Here is a 22,783-nt window from a genome sequence, read left to right as displayed (position 1 = left end):
GTGACGTCCGCGGGCGGGGCGTGCCGCGCGCTCGCCATTGGCCGCGCGATCGGGCGATGGCGGCGCCGGCGTGTCCTTACGCGGGGGACGGGGCGTGGCGCGGGGCGGGGGCGGCGGGGCGGAGAGGGGTTGCCGGTGCAGTCCAAGGCGCGGCAGGACGGACCGGGGAACGCGGCTGGAGTGAGGCGGTGAGCGGGGACCGGCGGGGCTGCGGGCGGCGGGTGTGGGGCTGGCAACGCGGGTCCTCCGTGCCCGGCGGGCGGGCCCCGGCTCCGGGCCCCGAGTGCCCGTTCGGAGAACGGGAGGGTGGCGGCGGCGCAGGACGGGAAAGGCGCCGTCGCCATCGCCGCGCGTGGGGAGCGGTGTCCGCCCCGCCTCACCGCCGCCCCGGGTGGCGTGCGGGGGATGCCCGTGTCGCCGTCCCAGTAGCTCGGCGCCGTCGCGCTGCCCGCGGGCTGTGGGGCGGCCCCGGCTGGGCTGCAGCAGTGCTGAGCCCCCCGCGTTTCGCCGGGGACTGCAGCGATGGGCCTGCAAGGGGGTGGCTTCCCCCTCCTTGAAAAAACTGCTTCCCTGGCAGTGTGTCAGGATCTGAGTGCTGTCCTGTAGGTTCCAGGTGAACTCTGCGCAGGTTTTCGCTTGGCTGTTTTTGCCGCTTGGTTCCTGTAGATATTGCTGAGTCAGGTAGCAAGAGATGAGAAATTTGTGCTGATCTAATAGATGGTGTTGTAGAGGATGGCTCTGAGGTTAGTGAGAGCTGTGTGACAAACCTTAGGAATTTTAGAGGCTAGTCGTACAGTTACGTGGTTGATAATTGCTCTAAACCATTACGTACAACCGGTCTAGTTTGCTTTTTACACTCTGGTTAATTTTTCGAGGGGGCCACATATGGGGTTTGTTTGTATTTTGCATTCTGTTTTGATTCCCAAAACGGATTGCTTTATTTTCTAGTCTCATAAAAATTTTTGATTGAAAGCAAAGGCAAGCAGGATTTATGAAGAGTCCCTTTTGAACCACCATTTTGAAACGATAGAATTACATAAATGTTAAATTTTAGCTTTATATTTAGTGTAATGTCATGCTACAAGTCAGTGTGTGTGTATAAATATTTTAAACAGTTATCAGCTGATGTTATACCCTGAAATTTTATTTTTACAGTTGACTCTAAAGCAGGATCAGTGTGTGAAATCATCAATATTTTCTAGAAGAGTCAACTGCATAGCAAAAAGCATCTTGCACTTTGGGCAGGTTAAATAAACAAGAAAACTTATAAGAATCCTTTTAGGTTAGGAGCTAGTATCACTCAGTTAACTCCAAGATGAGTCATGAGACGTCCTGTATTTCAGGATAGCAGCAGTTAATAATAAAAGTAAGATACTGTGGATCATTATCGTAATAAATGAATTAATGAATTTCCCCCCATAAATGTGAAAAGCAAATTCTGAAGAAAAGATTTTGAAATATTTCTAGCCCTCCTAATGTTTTTTTTTGATTGCCAGATAAATCGTAATTCCAAATTGCCAAATTAGTTGTATTAGCAGTATTACTACGTACAGGACTGGTAGAACTCTATAAAATCATTTAGTAACTGCTAGTTCTAATTTTCCTGAAATAGAGGGGTATTCAAAATTATTTGTATTTTCAGAGGATATTGCAATGCCTTTTTTTTGTGTGTGTTGTTTCAAAATCTTCAGCACAGGTATACTTCTGGCTGGGTTATTTTATTTTTCCTAATTAAAAGATAACTTCCATTGTGCTGAGGAGAAATGATAATACTAGTTTGAAACAGGTTTGCAAGAACATAAATTTACAAAACAGAATGTAGATTATATGATATAGGGGAAAAGAAGAAATAAAAAAAGAGGAGTTCGGTTTTTAATTTTATTTTTTAAAAGCATTTGATCAGGAAGTGAAATAATTTGTTCATAAGGAAGGCAGTCTTCTCAGTTATTTTCCCCATTTGACTCCATGACAAACATCCTGCCACACCTTCACAGTGGAAGGATGAAGAAAAGTAGTTAAGTGCTGCTGGTGCTCATGTGATTCAGATTGGTATTGGTGGGAAACCAAGATGATTCTGGTATCTTCAGAAACACTTAGGCAGATAGATTTGCCCTGTTATTTTCTCCATTGAACGTCACCTTTGTTTTTAATGTCCAAGCAAAAGAAATAATGTCAGAAGCCCTATGGATGGATTGTTGCATTTAGGACAATGCAAAGGGATTTTTTTTATCCACTTTGAAGTGGCCCAGTGTAGAGCCCTCACTCCTCCATGGAAATCTTGCAGTGTTAGGTTGGTACATGTGTTGGTACATGTAAATACTGAATTATAGATTTTCGCTGTTAGCCAGGCTATTAAGCATTTTTTGAACTTTACAATGCAGTTTTGTAAGCTATTGTTTTTGTGCAGTGAGAAAAGGAAAGTGCATTTACTAATGCATGTAAGAGAGAATGTTACGCCATTTTGTTTCTATGCTGTAAAACACAAGTAAACATCTTTGATAAGCCTGCACAGAGCAGGAAGACCAGGATGTGGTCTGAAGGATGTGTTCAACGTTCATGTTGTTAGTTATGTGAAAGACAGCTGTGAAAATTTCTGGTAAATGTTTGTTATCTGTTGGAAGCAAAGGAATGATGAAATGCACCAGTAACCAGGGAATAGTAATGGGTAAAAGAGAACTGCCACAATACTGTTATGTGAGGACTTGCATGCTTCAGATGTAGAAGGAATATTTTTGAATGTAATTAATTTGTATCATGGAATAATACTGAGCAGAAAGTAGGGAAGACACAGTCAGAAATGCAGTTCTTGTTGTTGAACGTTACCAGTAATGGTTAATTGATAATTTTTATAGCTCATACGTATTTTTGATAGGAAGAATGAGTACAGAGAATAACAGAATTTGACGAGTGCTTACATAGATGGTAAAAAAAAGAATTTTGAGTCACAGCAATATCAAAATTGTATGATAGGAAGATTCTGAGAGATCTGGTGAGAGTAGGGAGGCCTTACTGTTAGAATCATAGAATCTTCCAATTTGAAGGGACCTGCACGAGTCATTGAGTTTAGCTGTTAAGTGAATGGTCTATATTGGGATTGAACTCTCAGCCTTGGCATTATTAGCACCATACTTTATGAATGACCTAATCCCAGTGGCAAAGACCTTGAAGAAACCAGGGAGATGTGTATTACAAAAAAAAGGTTGAGAAGACAGGAGCAGATCATATTATATTTTGGAATATTAGAAATAGATGTGTTTTACATGGAAGGTTGAAGGAAAGGTGAAGATTAGTTTCCTTACTCATCTCTGACTTACGTGGTTTTGCCTTTTATTTCCTGAAGGATGTCTTGTAGGAAAGTGTAGAGCTCTGTCTTTTTTCACTGAATCATATACTTATATAAAATACTCCTTTTTTGCAGGTTTGCTAAGTATAGAAAAACAGCCTTGAAAATGCTGTCCAGACTCTTCCGAATGCATGGCCTTTTTGTAGCCTCTCATCCATGGGAAGTCATTGTGGGAACAGTGACTCTCACCATCTGTATGATGTCTATGAAGATGTTCACTGGGAATGATAAGATCTGTGGCTGGAATTACGAGTGCCCCAAACTTGAAGAAGTAAGGATTTAAATTAATTTTATAGTACTTGGTGTTAATCAGTAGATCCAGGGTTTTCTATGGAATATGATCAGGCTGGTGTATTAGGAGTAAAGTAGCTGTGCAGAAGCTTCTTCATTGCCTTCTTTTCTCATTTTGGATATTAAAGCTGTATGCAAACAGTGATGTACTAATGAACAAGCATTTCAGTATTTTATTTTTTAAGGTAGGACTAGCAGTGGTATTTATTTTATTCTGAAACTTCACTTTTAGTGCAGCATCACAATGGATTTTTTTATTACTGAAACTTAACAAGTTATTCCTTAGTGTAAAACCTAACTAAATTGCTTTGTATTTCATACAGGATGTTCTGAGCAGTGACATCATCATCCTGACAATCACACGCTGCATAGCAATTCTTTATATATATTTCCAGTTTCAGAACCTAAGGCAGCTTGGATCAAAATACATTTTAGGTATTGTATCTGATTTTTGTATTTGCTGTATGTGTTTTAATTATTGGGGAGGGTGATTTACCTAAATTGGTAACAAACAGTAATGTTTTAATCCTTATGTTCAGAACAGGGTTATTTTATTAATTTTCTAGATAGCAGAAAAAATGTGTTGCCTGTATCAAAGCGTGGGTTTTTTTATGAAAGGTTGTGTAGGATTATATAAACACTGAAAATGTTGTTCTCAAAATAACTGTTTATTCTGTGAAATACTTAAAATTACAGAGCTATTTAAGCCTGTTTTAATTTTACTTAAAATAAATTGAGAGGATTTGTGGCTTTGATTTCTGAGACTTACTCTGAATGCGTTACCAATTTTAGATTTTAATATCTATAAAAATAGCATCTACTTCAGTTTGTATCTTGATTGCTGTTAGTGCACTGAGACAGAAATTCTCATTCATTTGTCATGAGTGATCTAAAAGTGGGGGGGGGGCGTTTCTTTATCTTTTCCAATATATAAATGAATGAAAAATTTCCTCTTCTCTTGTTTTTTAAGGTATTGCAGGCCTCTTCACAATCTTCTCAAGTTTTGTTTTTAGTACAGTGGTAATTCACTTCTTGGATAAAGAACTGACAGGTTTAAAGTAAGTAATGAATTGTTATTCTGGATTTCATGCTTACTTTTTTTTTTTTTTTCCCTGTACCGTAAACCTTGAATTTTAAAATATGCCTCTTTTTTTTTCAGTGAAGCTTTACCATTCTTCCTGCTTCTGATTGATTTGTCAAGAGCAAGTGCATTAGCCAAATTTGCACTCAGTTCCAACTCACAGGTCAGGGAAGTTATTTTTGAGGATTTTTTGGTTGGATGGTGTTTTTCTTTGGGCTTTTTGTTTGTTTGCCTTACAATGGAGATTTTTAACTTAATGTTCAAAACTGAACTTCATCCCATGGCAGGGGATTAGAACCTAGGCGATCTGTAAGGTGCCTTTGAAGACAAACAGTTTTATATTTGTATGAGTAATTCAAGTGGAGAGACATACAGGCAAATACTGTCTTGGGGATACATAAATAACAATGGGATTCTATCCAGATTCTGTGTTCTCTTGTCTTTAAGCCAGATCAGTGTTCAAGTGAACAGTAACATGGTAAAATTAGTGTGCATAGCCATGTGCACTGTTAATTGTCTTCATGAGCATGACTTCATAAAATTGAAATTTTAAAGCAGCAATGCTTACAGCTCTTCTAAGGAGGCTAGAGTTCCTAGACAAAGTCTGCCTTAAAATGGTTATTGACAGAAAAAAAGTTAATTTCTAGGACACAGGAACAATATATAAAGACAAATCTAGTGCTACAGTGTTGCTACTGAAAAAAGCATATTTCTAGGCCAAGTGTTGGCAGAATGAATGTAGCCTATGTGCAAACAGGAACATCCATATGTTCTAATATAACATCCATATGCTCTAATACATTTAACGTTGCACAGTAGGAGAGATGGACAGGACATCTTGCTTGTCATAGCCGGTAATGTTTGTTTCCTATTAGTCCGAGTTCAATCCCAAAGTGGGAGTAATTAATACTTACAAAATCCTGTACATGGCATTTCCACATACTAATTCTGACAAAATATTATCTATTATATTTTAATTTAGTGTATATTACGCTGTACAGTTTCTATATATGCAATATAATGTGTTCTATATTACTTTATGATAACTGCAAGTACAGAATTTTTATTAATTTTCAAGAAAATATTTTACAAATAGGTTTCCTCTACAGTTTTTTTTTTCCCGTCTGTTGCCCCAAAAACACCAAACTCTCTAGAGCAAACTCTCTAGAGTTTATCATGCTTGCCTTCTGGAGGAAACCCCTTTTCCCCTAGCAGAAAGCTTTATGCCTTTTTTGACCTCTCTTCTATCAGCTGAGTCCATAGAGTTAAATATAAAACACTGAAGTAACAGTAATGAGGGTACAGATATGTGGTTATAAGAAATTTTGAAATGCCATGGCACAACTGCCTTCTATTTCATGTCTTCAAATTTAGAAGTGTTCTTTTGTATTTACTGTAATTAGTGTCTCTGCCCATCAGTGTTGTAGAAGCTTAGAATACTGATGAAGCAAAGGTAGAGAAATTAATCAAAATGAAGTAATTTTGTGTCAATAGGCTGTCAAAGTATAATAATTTAGATAAAATAGAACACATTCTATATATGCTTTCTCATAACAGTTCATCTTCAGTGTATGTTTTACAAGGCTTTACCACCATAATACTACTCAGTTTACTAGTCATGTTATGTCTGACTTAATTTGGTTTTTGTCTTCATATTAATGGACAGAAATTTTTCTTTTTAGGATGAAGTAAGAGAAAATATTTCACGTGGGATGGCAATATTAGGCCCTACGTTTACACTGGATGCCCTTGTGGAGTGTCTTGTAATTGGTGTTGGTACCATGTCAGGTGAGCCATACAGTCTAGGGGTCTAAGTGTTTCCAGTTAAAAAAGGCTTTTTGAGAGACATTATGATATGGAGAGTTTCAAATAATAGGTGTTACCCATGAGAGTGGAGTGACTCAATCTATTTATTTATCTCCTAATTAGCTTATTTTACTGGTTTCTTACAAATATGAATAATACGTACATGTTGGACCAAAGTATGAAATACAAGTAATGGATTTTCTTGAGCATTGCGTAGTAGGAATGAACTTCTGTGCGTCTGCTTTCCTAAAATTTGTTTGGGTTTTTTTCCAGCTATATTTTATACCGTAACAGCATCTTCCAGAGCACTTGCTCTTGCTCTTCAAATAACTCAGTTTTTTTCAGGGTATTGTGTATTAATAAGCTGTTTTCTTCTTTATATCTTTGGGACAAAAACTCATTTTTGTATGGCAAATAGTTTTTTTTAAAACAGTTTATACTGTTAGCTCTTTCATTTTTACTAAGGCAGTGTTGTATTCAATGTGCAACATGGCTAATGTGGCTTTTTCTGGATACATGTGGAGGAGTAGGCAGGGTGTATACTGTTTCTTCTTGCCTGAACATGCCATCTTTCAGAAGGGAGTTGAATACATAATGTTGGGTAGTTTTTCTTTGCTTGGATAAGTAAGGAGTTTCAAGCATTCATTGTGAAGTTTTAAAATCTTGGTGATCTTTATTGGTATTCATTTAGAATTACACCTTAAAATACCTTTCTGTCAATACATAAACACATTGTGCTTAGAATAAAATAGTGCACAATTACTAGGGATTAAGATGCTTATTTTTAATTAATCTAGATAGTTTCTTCTGTAATCTGCAATGTCAGTTTAATGGTTTCTTTCTTAGTTCTGCAGCACTTCTTCAAGTATAGCTAACTGCATATTTAAATGTAAAAATTGTCTTTTTATTTAGGTGTACGACAGCTTGAAATTATGTGCTGCTTTGGCTGTATGTCTGTTCTTGCCAACTATTTTGTCTTCATGACCTTCTTTCCAGCTTGTGTGTCCTTGGTATTGGAGGTAAGACCAACTTCAAGACAGCCTCAAGTTTAGTATTCAGCCCTGTGCTTCTGTAGGCTATACTTATCATCCTGGAGTTACATGCCAGCATGTTCGTCTTCCTTTCAAAGTGTACTGGTGACAGTAACTTGTAAATATCACTGTAAATGAATCACACTCAGTAGTAGTTCTGATCTAAAGCAGAATAAACAGATTATACTGTAACTTACTGCCTGTCCAGGGTTTTTCACAATGGAAGTCTAACGTAAGCTGAACAGTAGACTGTAGACTCTTGGTAATTTCTCAATGATCAAATAAAAATGCAATGAATCTTACTTATTGGTTCTTCTAATATGTACTATATATGACCTAACTTTAAATTTTGGGGTTTTTTTGCAGCTTTCAAGAGAGAGTCGTGAAGGGCACCCTATATGGCAGCTTAGTCATTTTGCTCGTGTTCTGGAAGAAGAAGAGAATAAACCAAACCCTGTAACACAAAGGGTCAAAATGATTATGGTTTGTGGCTCTTTCTTCTGTGGTTACTCAATTAGTGAGGTGTTCTTGTGCAAAAAATCAAGCTTTTGTTTCCTATAGGCTTGTATTCTCCAGCGCATTAGTCTGATTTACAGTGGTAGTTTTTAATAACTTCCCCTCTATCTACATGTGTCATTTTTCCTGCCTATGCCATTTCTGTGCCAAGCACTCAGGGCTCTTTCATGTGTACTAATTCCCTCCCTCTTACCCCTGCAGTACCCGCAGCTTCCTTTGCTTAGTTCTTGAGCGAGAGAAAAAAATATGGGTGGGACATATCCAGAGCTACTATACAACAGTGTAACAGTAGGCCAAAAAGGGTGTTAGTAAGAGGTGTGGAAAATCAGCTTTTAGACTTTAGAGGCATGGGAAGCATGGGGTAAAAAACACCAAAAAAGCTCCAAACAAGAAGAGGACAATATTTACTCTTAGTAGGTTAGATACCAAATTACGTTTGAGAAATTAATACTTGTTTTGTGTTTTTGGTACAGTCGCTGGGTTTGGTTCTTGTTCACGCCCACAGTCGTTGGATAGCAGAACCAGCTGCTCAAAACAGTACTGTTGAAAATTCAGTGGGATTGGATGAGAATGCACCGAAGCGAATTGAACCTAATGTTTCACTGTGGCAGTTCTACCTTTCTCGGTGGGTGCCTTCACAGAAGCTGTATTTCTACTGCTGTATTTCTGCTGCTGCCAGGCTAGAAGTTTGTTGTCCTAGAGCACAGTACTTTTAGACTTGCAGGTCTGACCACTGTAGGATTTCTTGGAACCAGAGGTGACATTTCAGAAGACATGCCAATATTATTATGCCATTTGTCCAAACCCTTGAAGTAGTCAAGAACATGATCAAGAGCTAGCTGTCCTGTGTGCATCAAAACATTGTCTTTTCCCACTAGCATCTTTCATAGCATACTGGAAGATAAACTTCAGACTGCATTAGAGTAATTACTTATTCAGAGCTTCTGACCATTCACACAGAAGTGCAAAACCCATTTTATACTACGGCTTTTCCTTCAGCTTAATTCAAGTTAGTGTCACCTGTGGTTTCATGTTATTTCTGAGAACTCAGAACCTTCTGATTTAGGCAGGGTTTTTTTCCCTCTTAGCAGTTCATCTTGCATCATAGTAGTCATTATTGGTAGAGGATGATAAATGAAACTTTCTGTCTTGTCATTTGGGTGCAGGTGTTAAATCCATTTGATATAGCTGTTAGTGAACCTTTTACAGTCATTTTTCCTACTGGGGCTGCTTTTTAGCCAGATTTAGCTAAATTTAGCTCTTTAATGACTTCTGAAGATTTTTATGTTGGTAGTAGTATGAAGAATTATTTTTCCACCCTAGCCTAGCATACTTCAATGTCCTGGTAGAAAATATCTTTTGACTGGAATTTCTTTAACTATAAATGATGATGGAATTATTACCCTTTCTGAAGCAAAGAATGTAAGAATGCTGTTAAAAACAACAAATTGTATGTACTCTGTATTTACTTTTTGATCTTTTTTAGAATGGCCAGTATGGATATTGAGCAAGTAATCACGCTTGGATTAGCTCTTCTCCTTGCTGTCAAATATATTTTCTTTGAGCAAGCAGAGACTGAATCTACCCTCTCACTGAAGAATCCCATAACATCTCCTGTGATGGTACAGAAAAAGGTCTCTGAAAATTGTTGCCGGAAGCAGACTGGACTTCTGAAAAACAATCAGAAATCTAACACAGCAGAAGAAGCTTTCATTCCCAAAGATGGAAGTGGTAGGTAATTTTTACAAATCTAAAGACTGGACCCATTCATGAGTATTTGGAGCAAACAGTGCAATCTGTGGTAGCATGTTATATATTTGGTATCAAAACTTCAGGATTTTGTAAACCGGAGTTCATTTTGATTATCTTTGTGCAGCTGAAGTCATAAAACCTGTATTAGCAGAGTCATCAGCCAAGGCTACGTTTGTGGTTGGCAATTCCAGCCCTGTAGAAACTTCTTCATATCTCAGTGGAAAAGAGGAAGAAATTGAGTTACCTAAAGAACCACGTTCTATTGAGGAATGCGTTCGTATACTTGGAAACGCGCAGGTATAGAAAAATAACTTTTTTCATTTAACCTCTACTGCAACATCTGATTTAAGAATTGTTAGAGTTCTTTTCCCAGCTTTTAGATTCTCCCGTTGGTTTTGATATCATTCTGCAGAAAATTACCTGGCTTTAATAACTTTGGGGGGGTGTGGAAGTCATGACTGAAACAAAACCCTTTAATGAGTTACTTCGCAAGTCAGTTGAGAAGGGTGGGAGGAGGGAGCAGCTTCATCATTCATAACATACCAAGTCTTTGGAGCTTTATCATGTACACATACAAGTGTGTGTCTGATCATGAAAGTTCTTGATTATATTCCGGCCTGCTGTAAAACCTTACGTTGGCAGTTGACTCCTTTAGCAAAGTAAAGTTGTTACCCTTTTTCTTTTGGAAACATTTAAAAGGATTTTCACCAGGAGAATCTGTATTTTCTCTCTCCATCCTTCATGTTTCCAGGAAGGAGCAAAATTTCTTACTGATGCTGAGGTTATCAGCTTAGTTAATGCAAAGCATATTCCTGCATACAAACTGGAAACCCTGATGGAAACCCAGGAGCGAGGTGTATCCATTCGCAGACAGATGTTATCTAAGAAACTTCCTGAACCTTCCTCTTTGCAATATCTTCCTTATAGGAATTATAATTATTCTTTGGTAAGTACTAAATAGACAAGCAAAACTCAGTGTAAAACTGTTTTCCAAACACATGAACAAGACTGTTGGAATGAGTCCAGAGGAGGCCACTAAGTTGATGGAATACCTCTCCTGTGAGGACAGGCTAAGAGAGTTGGGGTTTTTCATCCTGGAAGAGGAAGCTTTGGGAAGAGCTTATAGCACTTTCCAGTACCTGAAGGGGGCTTACAAGAGAGCAGGAGAGGGACTCAGCACAAGGACATGTAGTGAAAGGACAAGGGGGAACAGCCTTAAGCTGAAGAAGGGCAGATTTAGATGTTAGAAGAAATTCTTTACTGTGAGTATGGTGAGACACTGTAATAGGTTGCCCATAGAAGCTGTGGATGCTCCAACCCTGGCAGTGTTCAAGGCCAGATTGGATGGGACTCTGAGTAACCTGGTCTAGTGAAAGGTGTCCCTGTCTTGGGCAGGGGGTTTGGAACTAGGTGGTCTTCATGGTCCTTTCCAACCCAAACAAGTCTATGATTCTATGAAATAAATATTTAGTGATGTATGTGAATTGACAATGACCTTGGTCAAAACTGATGTAGAAGGAAAAAAATAAAAGGCAAACATAAGGGACCCCCTTAATTGCTCTTGATGTTTTTTAACCTAGGGCAGTGGGTGAGTTTTGTAAGTTATCCAAAAAATATTTCCTATCAAAGTATGCAGCTGCCTTATCTCAGAAATGCAGTCCTGCTAATACTGAGCCACAGTTCAACTGAATGATAATACTACCTTGCGCTCAAGTTAAAACTGAAAATTATTTTAAATTAATTTTAAAATTTTAAGGTTATTTAAATAACATTTAGTGCTGTATAGGATTAAATACATCTGCCTAGACTTGAATAGTGATAGCTGTTGATAGCTGTAGCTGTTAACTTTTTGAAGTGGCAATGAGTTACTTTATGGGTAAATTTGTGGGTGTTTTACTAAGATGCCTTGGTGTAGTCATAGGTGTAGTATATAGCATGGTATACTGTACTACTGGAGTGTAACCTTAGTGATTGTTTTGTGGTTATTTTTTTTAAGGTTATGGGAGCTTGCTGTGAAAACGTGATTGGATATATGCCTATTCCTGTAGGCGTAGCAGGACCACTGTTTTTGGATAACAAAGAGTTCCAGGTGCCAATGGCAACAACAGAGGGATGTCTTGTAGCAAGCACAAACAGAGGATGTAGGGCAATATGTGTAAGTATTGTTTGACTTGAAAAGCTTGAAAAGCTTCCTATGTTATAAAACATACTGAAGTTTATATTGTTGGAGTGAAAGCTCCTCTGGACTCAGGCCCAGAGGGAAGCCAAAGCACAGGGGTTGAATTAAAACCTTTGGACAAGCTGAGATACGTGAAGCCACACCAAAGTTAAATAGAAGTAGAGATTTTTAACTTCAGTAGAAATATATGCTAAGTGCCTTAAACATTAAAAAGCTGTAGCAGAGACGTTAAATACAGTTCTTGCTGCAGCAGTGTTACCTTTTCACAGAATTCTTTACTTTAGACAAAATACAGATAGAATTATACTGTTCACATTTTTTAGGTAGAGTGTTCACATAAACAATAAGAACTGACAGAAACTGTGTATGCAAATCTGTGTGATACCTGTGTAGCACTTGTGTAAGACTTACGATTGTTAGAATTAGAGCGGGGTAGGTTAAGAAAAGGAAAACTAGAATCATGTGTTAATTTTATTGGTCAATTAACAAATATAATCCACACTTCTATAAGAAAAAATATGTGGAGCATATAGAAGAAGAACCTGGTTTTGCCTGCTGTTGCTGCTTGCCTTTATCGTGTAACCCTCTTCGAACTCTGCCCTCAAGAAAGCTGTGAGACTATGAAATAAAGAACTTAGCAGAACAGCAGCCTCCTCTGCTCTTTTACCCTGGGCCAAGAAAGAAGGGTACCCCGTCAAAAGCTCAACATTATATAATGCATATTTTTGACTTTCTGAAAACTAAAATTTCAGTAATCTTACTTTGTTCCTCTTCTTCTTTGGCTTTTAGCTTGGTGGAGGAGCAAGTAGCCGCATTCTGGCAGATGGAATGACTCGAGGACCTGTTGTAAGGTTGCCCACTGCTTGCCAGGCTGCAGAGGTGAAAGTCTGGCTTGAAAGCCCTGAAGGTTTTAAAATAATGAAGGAAGCTTTTGACAGCACAAGTAGGTTAGTACAACAGCTGTTCCAGTTTAACGTCTATGGATGGTAGAAGACTTCTATGGATTGTTTTTTTGGAGTACTGCAATAGAGGAAATTACATCTTTGTTTTGGCTAGCCCATGTAGTGAGTATCTAAAAGGACAAAAGTCACTCTGGCTACATACCAAGGCTAGCAATAAACATTTTTCCCTGATAATGGTAAACTACTGTATATTAACAACAAATAGATACACATTGTGTAATAATTATTAGAATATTAGTTTGTCTAAGCATTTTTTAAAAATCTTAAGCTTATTTTGATTTTTACTAGGCAAAGTAACTGTAGCTGTAGTTACTATGCAGAAAAAACCCCTCGAAGTTTGGTCTTTAGCCTTTCAGATGATAATATTAATACTTAATCTGTGAGGTTTCAGAAAGTACAAGATAAACTAATGCTAGAGCTGAAATGCTAAAAAATGTAAAACAGTGCTAAGAATAAGTCTGTTTCAAGGCTTAGAATTTTTTCTAGGGCTTATGATTGCCTTCTTACTGTAGGAAGATTCAGAGAGCGATTTCCTTACCTGTTGTGTTTCTTAACAAGTGTCAGCCAAAGATAATCTGTATTTTGGCCAGAATCAGCTCATGCTGCTTTTTAAATGCAGTATTTTCTGTGTTTTGAGCAACCTGTGCAGCTTGCACTGTTAAAGATAGCATGCTTTTTGCCTTGCTGTAAAACTGACATCAGAATTTCCAAAGGCCTCATTGTTACTTTATATCTGGTAGTGAGATGTTTTAAGGAATACAAATGAATAAAGTTGATGTTAGCAGTTCAGGATATTTTATTTCTTGAAGTCCAGGGGTAGAAAACATAAAAAGGCAGTGAACACTTTTACACTGAATATTTTTAAGGTACTTATTCAAGAAAACACCATCCCTGGAAGTGTTCAAGTAATGACTAGGTATTGCACTTCGTGCTGTGGTGCTTTTGAAAAGATGGTCGTCTGTCAAAGACTGGACTTGTCTTACAGGTCTTTTCCAAAGGATTCCTGAAGGAATATGTGATTCTGTATTTAGCAGCACAATTTGCAAACATTTACTGTTGTTTTGCCACTTAAAACTAATCTTCCCTTGAGGATTGTAAGTAATAGTTAAATTTTCTTGCAGGTTTGCCCGCCTACAAAAACTTCTCATCAGTTTGGCTGGTCGTAACCTTTATATCCGTTTTCAGTCTGGAACAGGGGATGCAATGGGAATGAATATGATTTCAAAAGTAAGGACCAGTCCCCTTAAGTATTTTTTAAAAATGTGTATTCCTTTTAAAAATAAAGGTAGCCTAATAACCTGTGACTACTTGACATCTGAAAGACAGATAAGACACAGTACTCTTTGCACAAAATAATAAAAATGTTTGATTTTGTCAAGTATAGACTAGAATAGGCAGAGAATGATGGAAAAAAAAAAAAGGAATTTTTTATTTTAATTTTTTAATAATTATTTAAAGAAAGTATTTTTGATAATAGGAGAAACTAAGTTGGTTGCTCTGTTGCTTGGAGCAAAAGATTTTATCCTGCAGTAATTATTCTGTTACTGTGTTTATCACTTCCTAGTAAATAAAGGATTAGGAGAGGCAGCAAAAAGGTGTTCTCTAGTTTTGTTTGTTTTTATGCAAATATGTGGAAGACATAATCCTTAGATTGCTGGGATGCCTTAGGCTATATGAAATGAATAGTCTTAGACTTAAACTCTTTATAGGCAGTCAAAACCATTATATAAGTGGATCCGATCATAGAGGAGTCCTAATATAGCAGATTTTCTAGTCTGATTTCCTGGTGTAGAGAAGCTCTTTGCACTACATTTGAAATTAATTCATTTCATGCCTGTAATGTTTTACTTGGTTCATGTTGTATCTTCAGTATGGTAACCATATGTCCATGCACCTAGAATGGATCCATGGAGTCTGTATGTATTGGGAAAAATCATTTATTCCCCAGTATAATTCCCAAAGTGGTTAGAAAAAAGACAGTCATAATTGTTGGGGTTTTTTCCCTCCTGTTTCTTGTTTCTTCATGAAATGGTGTTCTTTTCTTTCACTGTACCTGATTATCTGTGGATACAAAAATGCTACGAGCAAGAAATTTTCCTGCTTCTTTCTAAGTCCATGAGATACTTTTCTCTCTCGTGAAGATATTCACAGAGTTCTATAAACTATCAACACCTGCAACCTTGCCAAGCTTTGTTTATAGTACAGTAGGAAAATATTCTGACAATGGATGTTTTAGGATTTTAGCCAATCAACCCAGGGGGGTGGCTGATCCTTTGTCCAATTAGACTATGAAGAAAAATGTCTATAAAAGAGTTTGTAAAATAATTAAATAAATCAGTCTTGCTGCAGAATTCCTGCCTGCTGGATATCTCTCTCCTCTCCTCCCTACAGCTGTGGGATACAGTAATAATTATCTGATTAGAGTACTGCTCCACTGTCCTTGAGTAGCTTGTTTTACACCCATAATGATAAACGTAGCCTATTACGTGTTTCTCTCTAACAGGGTACTGAAAAAGCACTGGCAAGGCTGAATGAAGAGTTTCCTGACCTTCAGGTTATAGCTATCAGTGGTAACTACTGTACAGATAAAAAACCTGCTGCTATAAACTGGATAGAAGGAAGAGGGAAGTCTGTTGTCTGTGAAGCAGTCATTCCAGCTAAGGTTGTTAGAGAAGTAAGTGTCTGCTCTCTTGTTTATAAAAATGCATACATTTTGCAAAACTGATGCTCACTTTACATTAAGTGTCAACTGAAAGTTGTTTTCCAGGTAAGGATAGTTCTTACATGTCTTTTCAGGTACTTCTGTAGGATAAGCCATTTTTCCTCAGTCAGTAGATACTTTCTTTTTCATTGTGTCTGGTGTGAAATAATATGTATGTGTTTAATGATGCATATCTAGTCGAAGGCATCAGGATTTTCATGGTTGACCTTTGAAAAATTATGCCACATTTTGACAGATGTTTACATGTGGTGTTCCGCCTGTCATTAAACCCAGTCTTTTTTTAACCTTCTCACTCATTTTTTTGTCTCACATGCACCTGGCTTTCTCTTCAGTTTTTATATGCTTCCTACTACCATGAAAACAGATATTCAGGCGGTTTGCATTAATTCAAAGCTGTCTTGGCATCTTGCATGACAAAGGGTAACCTTTATAAGCAATGCCAGTTGTATTCTCTGGCCAGCTTGTCCTCCATGATAACAGGATCTTAGTTTTTCCTCCACCTGAGTTCAGAAGATGGCCTCTCTCTGTCAGACAAAATCCATTGCCTGTTTCCTGGTTGCCAGCACTGGCCATGAGAGACAATATCCAGGGAGGAGTTCACTACATTGTAACACTTGTTTGAGATCTTATGGCTGGGTGTTTGCATATTTGATAGGGGGTTTTTTTGTTTGCTTTCCCCTTGTGATTTGTCCAGTCCCTTTTGGAAAACTATGTAAACTTCTAGGACTAGTATTCTGGGCAGAATTCCACAGTCCAGCTCCACCTTGTGTGAGAACTACTTTCTTTTTGATTCCATTTGATGATGCCCCAGTTTTGTACTGGGTGAGATACTTAAGGCTTTTATCTTCACTCTACTGCTGTAAGATTTTACAGCTGTGACATAGCCCTTCCACATTCTCAGCTGTTCTCTTTTTCAGACTGAAAAGTACTAGTTTCTCTATCAGGAATGAGTAATCAGACTTCTAGCATGTCTTTGCACATCCTTATGTCTGCATCTTTTACAGTTCTAACATTTCTAAAATTCTGGGTATAGAGTTGGACACAGGATTCAAACTGTGTGTGCAGAATGGATTTATACATTGACATAGTTTATGTCTCCTGGGGTAGTTAACTGTTTTTCAAATTGTTGGCATTTTATAGCTGAGTCACGGGCAGTATCTATTACAACCTCTGGATTTCATTCCAGAGTAGTAATGGGGAGGTAGTCCTTTTATAATGGACATTGATCATTTGTAGGTAAATTTGGGAAGGTTTTCCTCAAACCCCAGTCCTGTGTGTCACTACATTTACTTATATTGAACTCTTAATGCATAAGTGTTCCATTTTTGTCAATGTTGCAGACTTGGTGTAGAGCTCCGTAAATGACAACTGTTCCTGATATTCAGGAATATCTTAAATTTTGCTCAACAATACTATTTCTTTTGACCATCTTTGATCATTTTTATATTAAATTCAGTATAAATTTCTTGAAAGTTTCAAAATACAGTCAGTACAGTATAAATGTGCCACTTAATTTTATATTACTGTGCATAGTGTTTATTTACCTACATTGCATAGTGGCTTTGGAACTTTTCAGTTTGGCTCCATATTTGTATGCACACAAATTTGGGGAGAGTTTAGTGTCTGGAACAACTTGACAGGAACATTACAATCGTGTCAAGCATATCCCAAATTAATGGGATATTTCTGCCAAGATGATTTTGCTTGTTCCATTCCAAATATATGGAAGACTTTGAAATGAGGGATGCAGCTGTGAGCTTTTCTCAAAGGCCCGTGCAAGTCCAAACCCTTTGCACTGACTTTTCCATTGTTAGTTGGACATCCTACATTTGAAAGTCTCCTTTGGAAGAAAAATAAAAGGTATCTAGGACAATGATTGAGTCAAATTCCATGTAGAAGCAAACAAGGGGTGAGGGCCATAAATAGAGTATTTCTAGTCCTGCCTGAGGAGAGGGATAGTAAAAATGTGTCTATCACCTTGTCCAGGTGCTGAAAACAACTACGGAAGATCTAGTTGAAGTCAATATAAACAAAAATTTGGTGGGTTCTGCGATGGCTGGTAGTATAGGTGGCTACAATGCACATGCAGCAAACATTGTGACAGCAATCTACATTGCCTGTGGTCAGGTAGGTTTGTTTTACACCAATTCAGATTTTCTTCAGTTCAGTAATCTTAATCAAACACTGATTTAAGTGTCTGGATTGTTGTTTTGTTTCTCCTCCTTGATCTGAAGGATGCTGCGCAGAACGTGGGCAGCTCCAATTGCATCACTTTGATGGAGAAAACTGGTTCCACCAACGAAGACCTGTATATCAGCTGCACGATGCCTTCTATAGAAATAGGGACTGTTGGCGGAGGCACCAACTTGCTCCCACAGCAGGCCTGTTTGCAGGTATAGTTCTGAAAGCTGAAAGCAACTTACCTTCTTAATCAAAGGCTGCTTCCATGTGGTGTGCAAGCAATATTGTGGGAATGGGGCTGCTTGAAACTTGGTGTATTTTACCTGAAAAATGTTAGAAATGTGTAATGAATTGTTTTCATATATCCGGTTTCTAAAGCTTAAGACATTTACAATATTAAAGAGACTCACTCATTGGATATAATTTGGAAAGACTTACTTTAATACTAAATATATAAAAAATGGATTTATATTTCATAGCATAATACTGCCTTGTATTTTTCTCCAGATGTTAGGGGTTCAAGGTGCAAGCCAAGATAACCCTGGTGAAAATGCCCGTCAGCTTGCTAAAATTGTCTGTGCTACAGTGATGGCAGGGGAATTATCACTAATGGCTGCTCTTGCAGCAGGGCATCTAGTCAAAAGCCACATGATCCACAACAGGTAAAAAAAAGGAAAAATTTGTGTATTTCTCTGCTGTTTTGATCCTCCTTCAAGTACATGAGAGTCAATAATAATTATGTGATTAATTGCAATACATAAGACCAGTGTAACATTTTAACTGTCTAATGTAGTTATCTTGCTGTTTGATTAGGTCAAAAATAAATCTACAGGATCTTCAAGGAACCTGCACTAAAAAGGCAGCTTGAATACTAAAACGGCTTTGAAATGAAGAATTGTTCTAGTAACTGACCAGGTGCACAAGGAAAAAAAACCAAAATCTATGAAGTTTAGTATAAAGATCGCCTCCAACTCAATGATGTCTGTGTAAGAGAAACTAAGAGATCGAGACTTGAGACTAGTAATACTTGACCTTCTTCAATGGTTAGAGATGACTGTGAAAGAAGTCCTATCAGATGTCTTGAACATGGTTTTTGAATTCTTACTCTTACACATCATTTTCTAAAGAGTATGTCTTATGTTTTTACAAGTCGAGATTATTTTGCCTAACAAGGTCCTGGTAACTACTAAACTGAAAAGTAATGTAATGTACTTTGTATGTTTAAAGTAACAAAACAAAAGAAGTTGGTGTAAGCTTGGCTTGAATGCACTGGTCCTTGCCATCTCTATTTTCTGGTTAGACAAGCATCTTTTTTAAAGTGATGGCAAGCCTAATCACTTTCTATAAACTCCCAGTTTTAATTTGTTCACATGTAAAAGAGGTCTTAGGCTATCAAACAGTTTAATTGAATTATATTAGTTTAATAGAAATCTGTCTATATATAGTATGTAATTTGCTGCTGCTTCAGCTAAGCAGTGTTCAGTGTTGAACTCCAAAATTTAGGTTATTCCTTTACGTAAAATTTGTGATCTGTAAAGTTCTGAACTGTTAAATATAATCTGTACTGAAGTAGGGAAGAACAGTATCTTCAACTGTTTCGTTACTTTGTAGAAAAAACGAAATGGTAACTTCAAAAACAGTTATGTGTCAGACAGGTATTTAAGTAAATGTAGTTTCTCAAATTTTATTTTATAGGAGTGCATTCAAACAAACAAGAGTCAAGAAGAGATGTTTACACTTACTTAAAAAGAAGTCTCTTAAGGAATCTACATACACATTGTGTACCTTATATTGGGGATTTTTTTATAAGGTGTTTGACACTTATTCACCAAGAATAGGTGCTTGTCCACCGCTTAAGCTGAGATACAATGAAGCCAGAAAACCACACTGTTCTTGAAAAAAAAAAAAAGGAGGGGATTTTCTTCTTTTCATTTCCTTTTAAACTTTTGTTTTGAGGGAGGGAGTATTTATTTTAAGAAGAAATCTTACCTTTTTTGTCAATGAAAAGTACTAATTAAGGGGATTCAATGAAATGACATGTTAATGTAAGAAGCAGTTTTTGTAATAAAATACTGTACTTGGACCAGTGAAGCAGTCTCAGGTGTTGTTACTGTAATAAAGAAAACCCAGGTTTATTCTGGTTTGATTCACCTTTGGGAATACTGCTAAAGGCATAGCCCTGCCTAGTTAATCACAGGATGAAGATTATTAATATGCTTGATGATTTTTTTGATTGGTTGGTTTGGGCTTTTCTTGTTTGATTTTTGTGGGGGTAATCAGTGGATTGGGCTGGGTTTCCTGCACCATCATTCCTGAAGGGGTGACTAGTAGAGGTGCTCTTCTAATGTGCAGATTTGATATACATCATGGTGGGTTGCTTTGTAGTACATCTACACATTAATATCCATTGTAATGAGCTCATAAATGTAATGTGCAAGCATGAAGACATACTACATGCTAGATATGTATGATGGCATGTAAATAGCAAATGCCATGAATGTTTATCTTCCTGCAGTATTGTTGCTGATCACTACTATTTTTATTTAAGAAAACTTGGAATTACTTTGTTTCTATGTTCATTCAATGATTTATTTAAAGTAACACTGGTTGGGCAATAAATGGTGGTTCAGTGTTCATTTTGGTGGATTTTACTGACATTCTGTCTGGCAGAATTACCTTTTTGTATTATTACTAAACTGTGTACATTTTGGTACAGAACTACTTTCTCAGTTTCAGTAAAACCATGGAAAACACATTGGCATAATTGTGATATTTTAAGCTTACTTCATGACTTAGTGACTTACATTTGTAGAGAGTCTAAATTAAGAGAGTCAATGAAGAGACACACTGGCAAGCAGTGCTAAACACAGCGGGGCTGTGACACCGGAACTTCCCCCCTTGTTTGCAGAAGGCTGTTGGCACTCATTTATTCTCCTCAAAGCTTAATTAGGCAGTTTGCCCACGGGGGAGAACTAACTCACTGCAGCATTAGAGATACCTTCTGCTGGGGCCTGTTTGGCAAAATCAAACCACCTGTCTAGAATCTAATTTCTAGAGCTGCCCTGACTTCAATGCTGTACTTTTACTATTGATAATGGTTTTCCAAATATTTTAAAACCCTAGGAAAAAAAAAAAACAAAACAGTAAAAAGAGTGTGTTTGACTCTGGTACCATCTTGCTTCTCTCTTTACCTCATTTCTCCTCTTTGTCCCGAATCTACTTTACCCTGTAACACACCAGCCCCCTTCTGCTGCCTGGGGTGGAAGTTTCAGTGCTGTGACACTTGCAAGCACTTCAGCCCCAGTTGCCTCTAACCACACAGTCGTTGCCCACTTTGATTTCCCCAGCTGCTGTAAAGCCCTGTCAGTGAACTCAGTGTTACTGAACCTTCCTGACGGAGGGAGCAGCTCTGGCACAGGGATGCACACCACCACTCCGTGCACAGCTGTGATACCAGAAGCCTGGTATAGCAGGTGCTTATTTGGGGGGATGTGGCTCTTCCAGGCTACAGCACAGGCATTCCTAGGCAGGCACACTGATTTCCTGGAAAAGAGCACAGCTGGGAGACCACTTGCTTTCACATAGGAGTGTACAAGGACATCTGGGTTCTGGGTGGGTCTGTGCACAGACACTGGACAATTTTCATCCTGGATGTGAACCTTGCTCATGAGGTGAATACAGCTGAGAAAAGCTGTGGTAGACAGCCTGTACTCCCACTCCTCCCAGCTGCCTTTTTGGGTGTAGTGAGAGCTCTGGCTACTACTCAGAGTGCTTTTCAGATACATGATCCTCTCTGTTTCTCTTAGGGCATGGCTTACCATATTCAAGGTTGTATCCTCTCTCTCCCTATGGCTTTGGTTAGGGAAGGTTCACATTGCACAGTGACACCTGCTGCAACAAGATGATGGTTTGGGATCCTCTCTGTTGCCTCAGGGCAAGCCTGTCAGGTCCAGTTTGCCTTGCACGCAGAGCAATGACACTGCTGTGCATCCAGTGACACTCCTAGCACTGACAATTCTGTACCTTCTCCTCCTGCCCCGGGATGACTGCTGGCCCCAGGCTCACCCTGCTTACCAGCCTGTGGGAAGGGGGAGGCCTGCCTCCAAAGTTAACCTCATCTCAGTGCTCCAGGGCTTTAGCAATCTGTTACACAATGCAAAATTACTTAGCATCCTATCTTCACCACTGGTTTAACTTCAGTCTGCTCTTAGGGGACTCCAGGAGCTTTGGCCCCAGCTTTCATAGGTGTTCCCAGTCCATTCCCACTAGGACTTAGGCCTTCTAGAAGAACATGGTGGGTTGACCTTGTTTTCCGCCCCCACTCCAGCAGGACAGGAAAGAGAAACTGTAAAGGCAAAAGTGAGAAGACATAGATTGAGACTGCTTAAAAGGTAAAGTGAAGCTACATACGGAAAGCAAAACAATTTATTCATGATTCCCCATCAGCAGGCAGAGCCTCAGCCCCCCACTAACAGTTACTTGAGAAGACAAGTGCCACAGCCACAAATATTCCCCTTTCCTCATCTTTTTCTCAGGGCTTTTGGTGCTGGGCACAATGCCATCTGGTATGGAATATCGCTGTGGTCAGTTGGGATCAGACATGACTCCCTGCATTCCCTCAGAGCCTCTCACTCACCTCCAGCCCACTCACTGTCAGCAAATGCAGGAAAGATGCACAAAAAGAAAACCTTGATGCTGGCAAACCCTGCTCAGCAACAGCCACAATGCTGCTGCGTAACCAATGCCCTTAGTCACAAATCCAGAACACAGCCTCATACGGGCTGCTATGGAGACAACTAATTTCATCCCAGCCACAGCCAGTACAAAAATAGAAAATCTAGATCTTGGCACCAGTATCCACAACAACTGAGATCCACAACAGCCAAGTAAAGACCAGCTCTTAGAATCACAGAATGGTT

General features: G+C 38.5%; 1 protein-coding gene across 1 annotated transcript; it reads left to right on the top strand.

The window, feature by feature from the left end:
* Positions 1 to 117: 117 nt before the first annotated feature.
* Positions 118 to 20,500, top strand: HMGCR (3-hydroxy-3-methylglutaryl-CoA reductase). Its single transcript, XM_069000873.1, has 20 exons — positions 118 to 188; positions 3,419 to 3,614; positions 3,958 to 4,069; positions 4,605 to 4,692; positions 4,794 to 4,878; positions 6,398 to 6,503; positions 7,434 to 7,540; positions 7,919 to 8,035; positions 8,542 to 8,693; positions 9,555 to 9,799; positions 9,945 to 10,117; positions 10,572 to 10,766; positions 11,817 to 11,975; positions 12,789 to 12,946; positions 14,083 to 14,188; positions 15,465 to 15,635; positions 17,670 to 17,810; positions 17,918 to 18,076; positions 18,372 to 18,526; positions 18,678 to 20,500. Exons 2-20 carry the CDS (start codon positions 3,450 to 3,452, stop codon positions 18,730 to 18,732), a joined length of 2,649 nt encoding a protein of 882 aa, XP_068856974.1. The 5' UTR covers positions 118 to 188; positions 3,419 to 3,449; the 3' UTR covers positions 18,733 to 20,500.
* The last annotated feature ends 2,283 nt before the right edge of the window (positions 20,501 to 22,783 follow it).

Source organism: Aphelocoma coerulescens (genome assembly GCF_041296385.1).
Source record: "Aphelocoma coerulescens isolate FSJ_1873_10779 chromosome Z unlocalized genomic scaffold, UR_Acoe_1.0 ChrZ, whole genome shotgun sequence".
NCBI classification, from domain to species: domain Eukaryota; kingdom Metazoa; phylum Chordata; class Aves; order Passeriformes; family Corvidae; genus Aphelocoma; species Aphelocoma coerulescens.
This window is presented reverse-complemented; position numbering and strand designations above follow the sequence as displayed.

Excerpts from the sequence above, each read along its gene's own strand:
- HMGCR (XM_069000873.1), top strand. The coding sequence starts at position 3,450 with ATGCTGTCCAGACTCTTCCGAATGCATGGCCTTTTTGTAGCCTCTCAT. Across the intron at positions 4,879-6,397 it reads CACTCAGTTCCAACTCACAG|GATGAAGTAAGAGAAAATAT; the intron begins GTCAGGGAAGTT and ends TTTTCTTTTTAG. Across the intron at positions 10,767-11,816 it reads GGAATTATAATTATTCTTTG|GTTATGGGAGCTTGCTGTGA; the intron begins GTAAGTACTAAA and ends ATTTTTTTTAAG.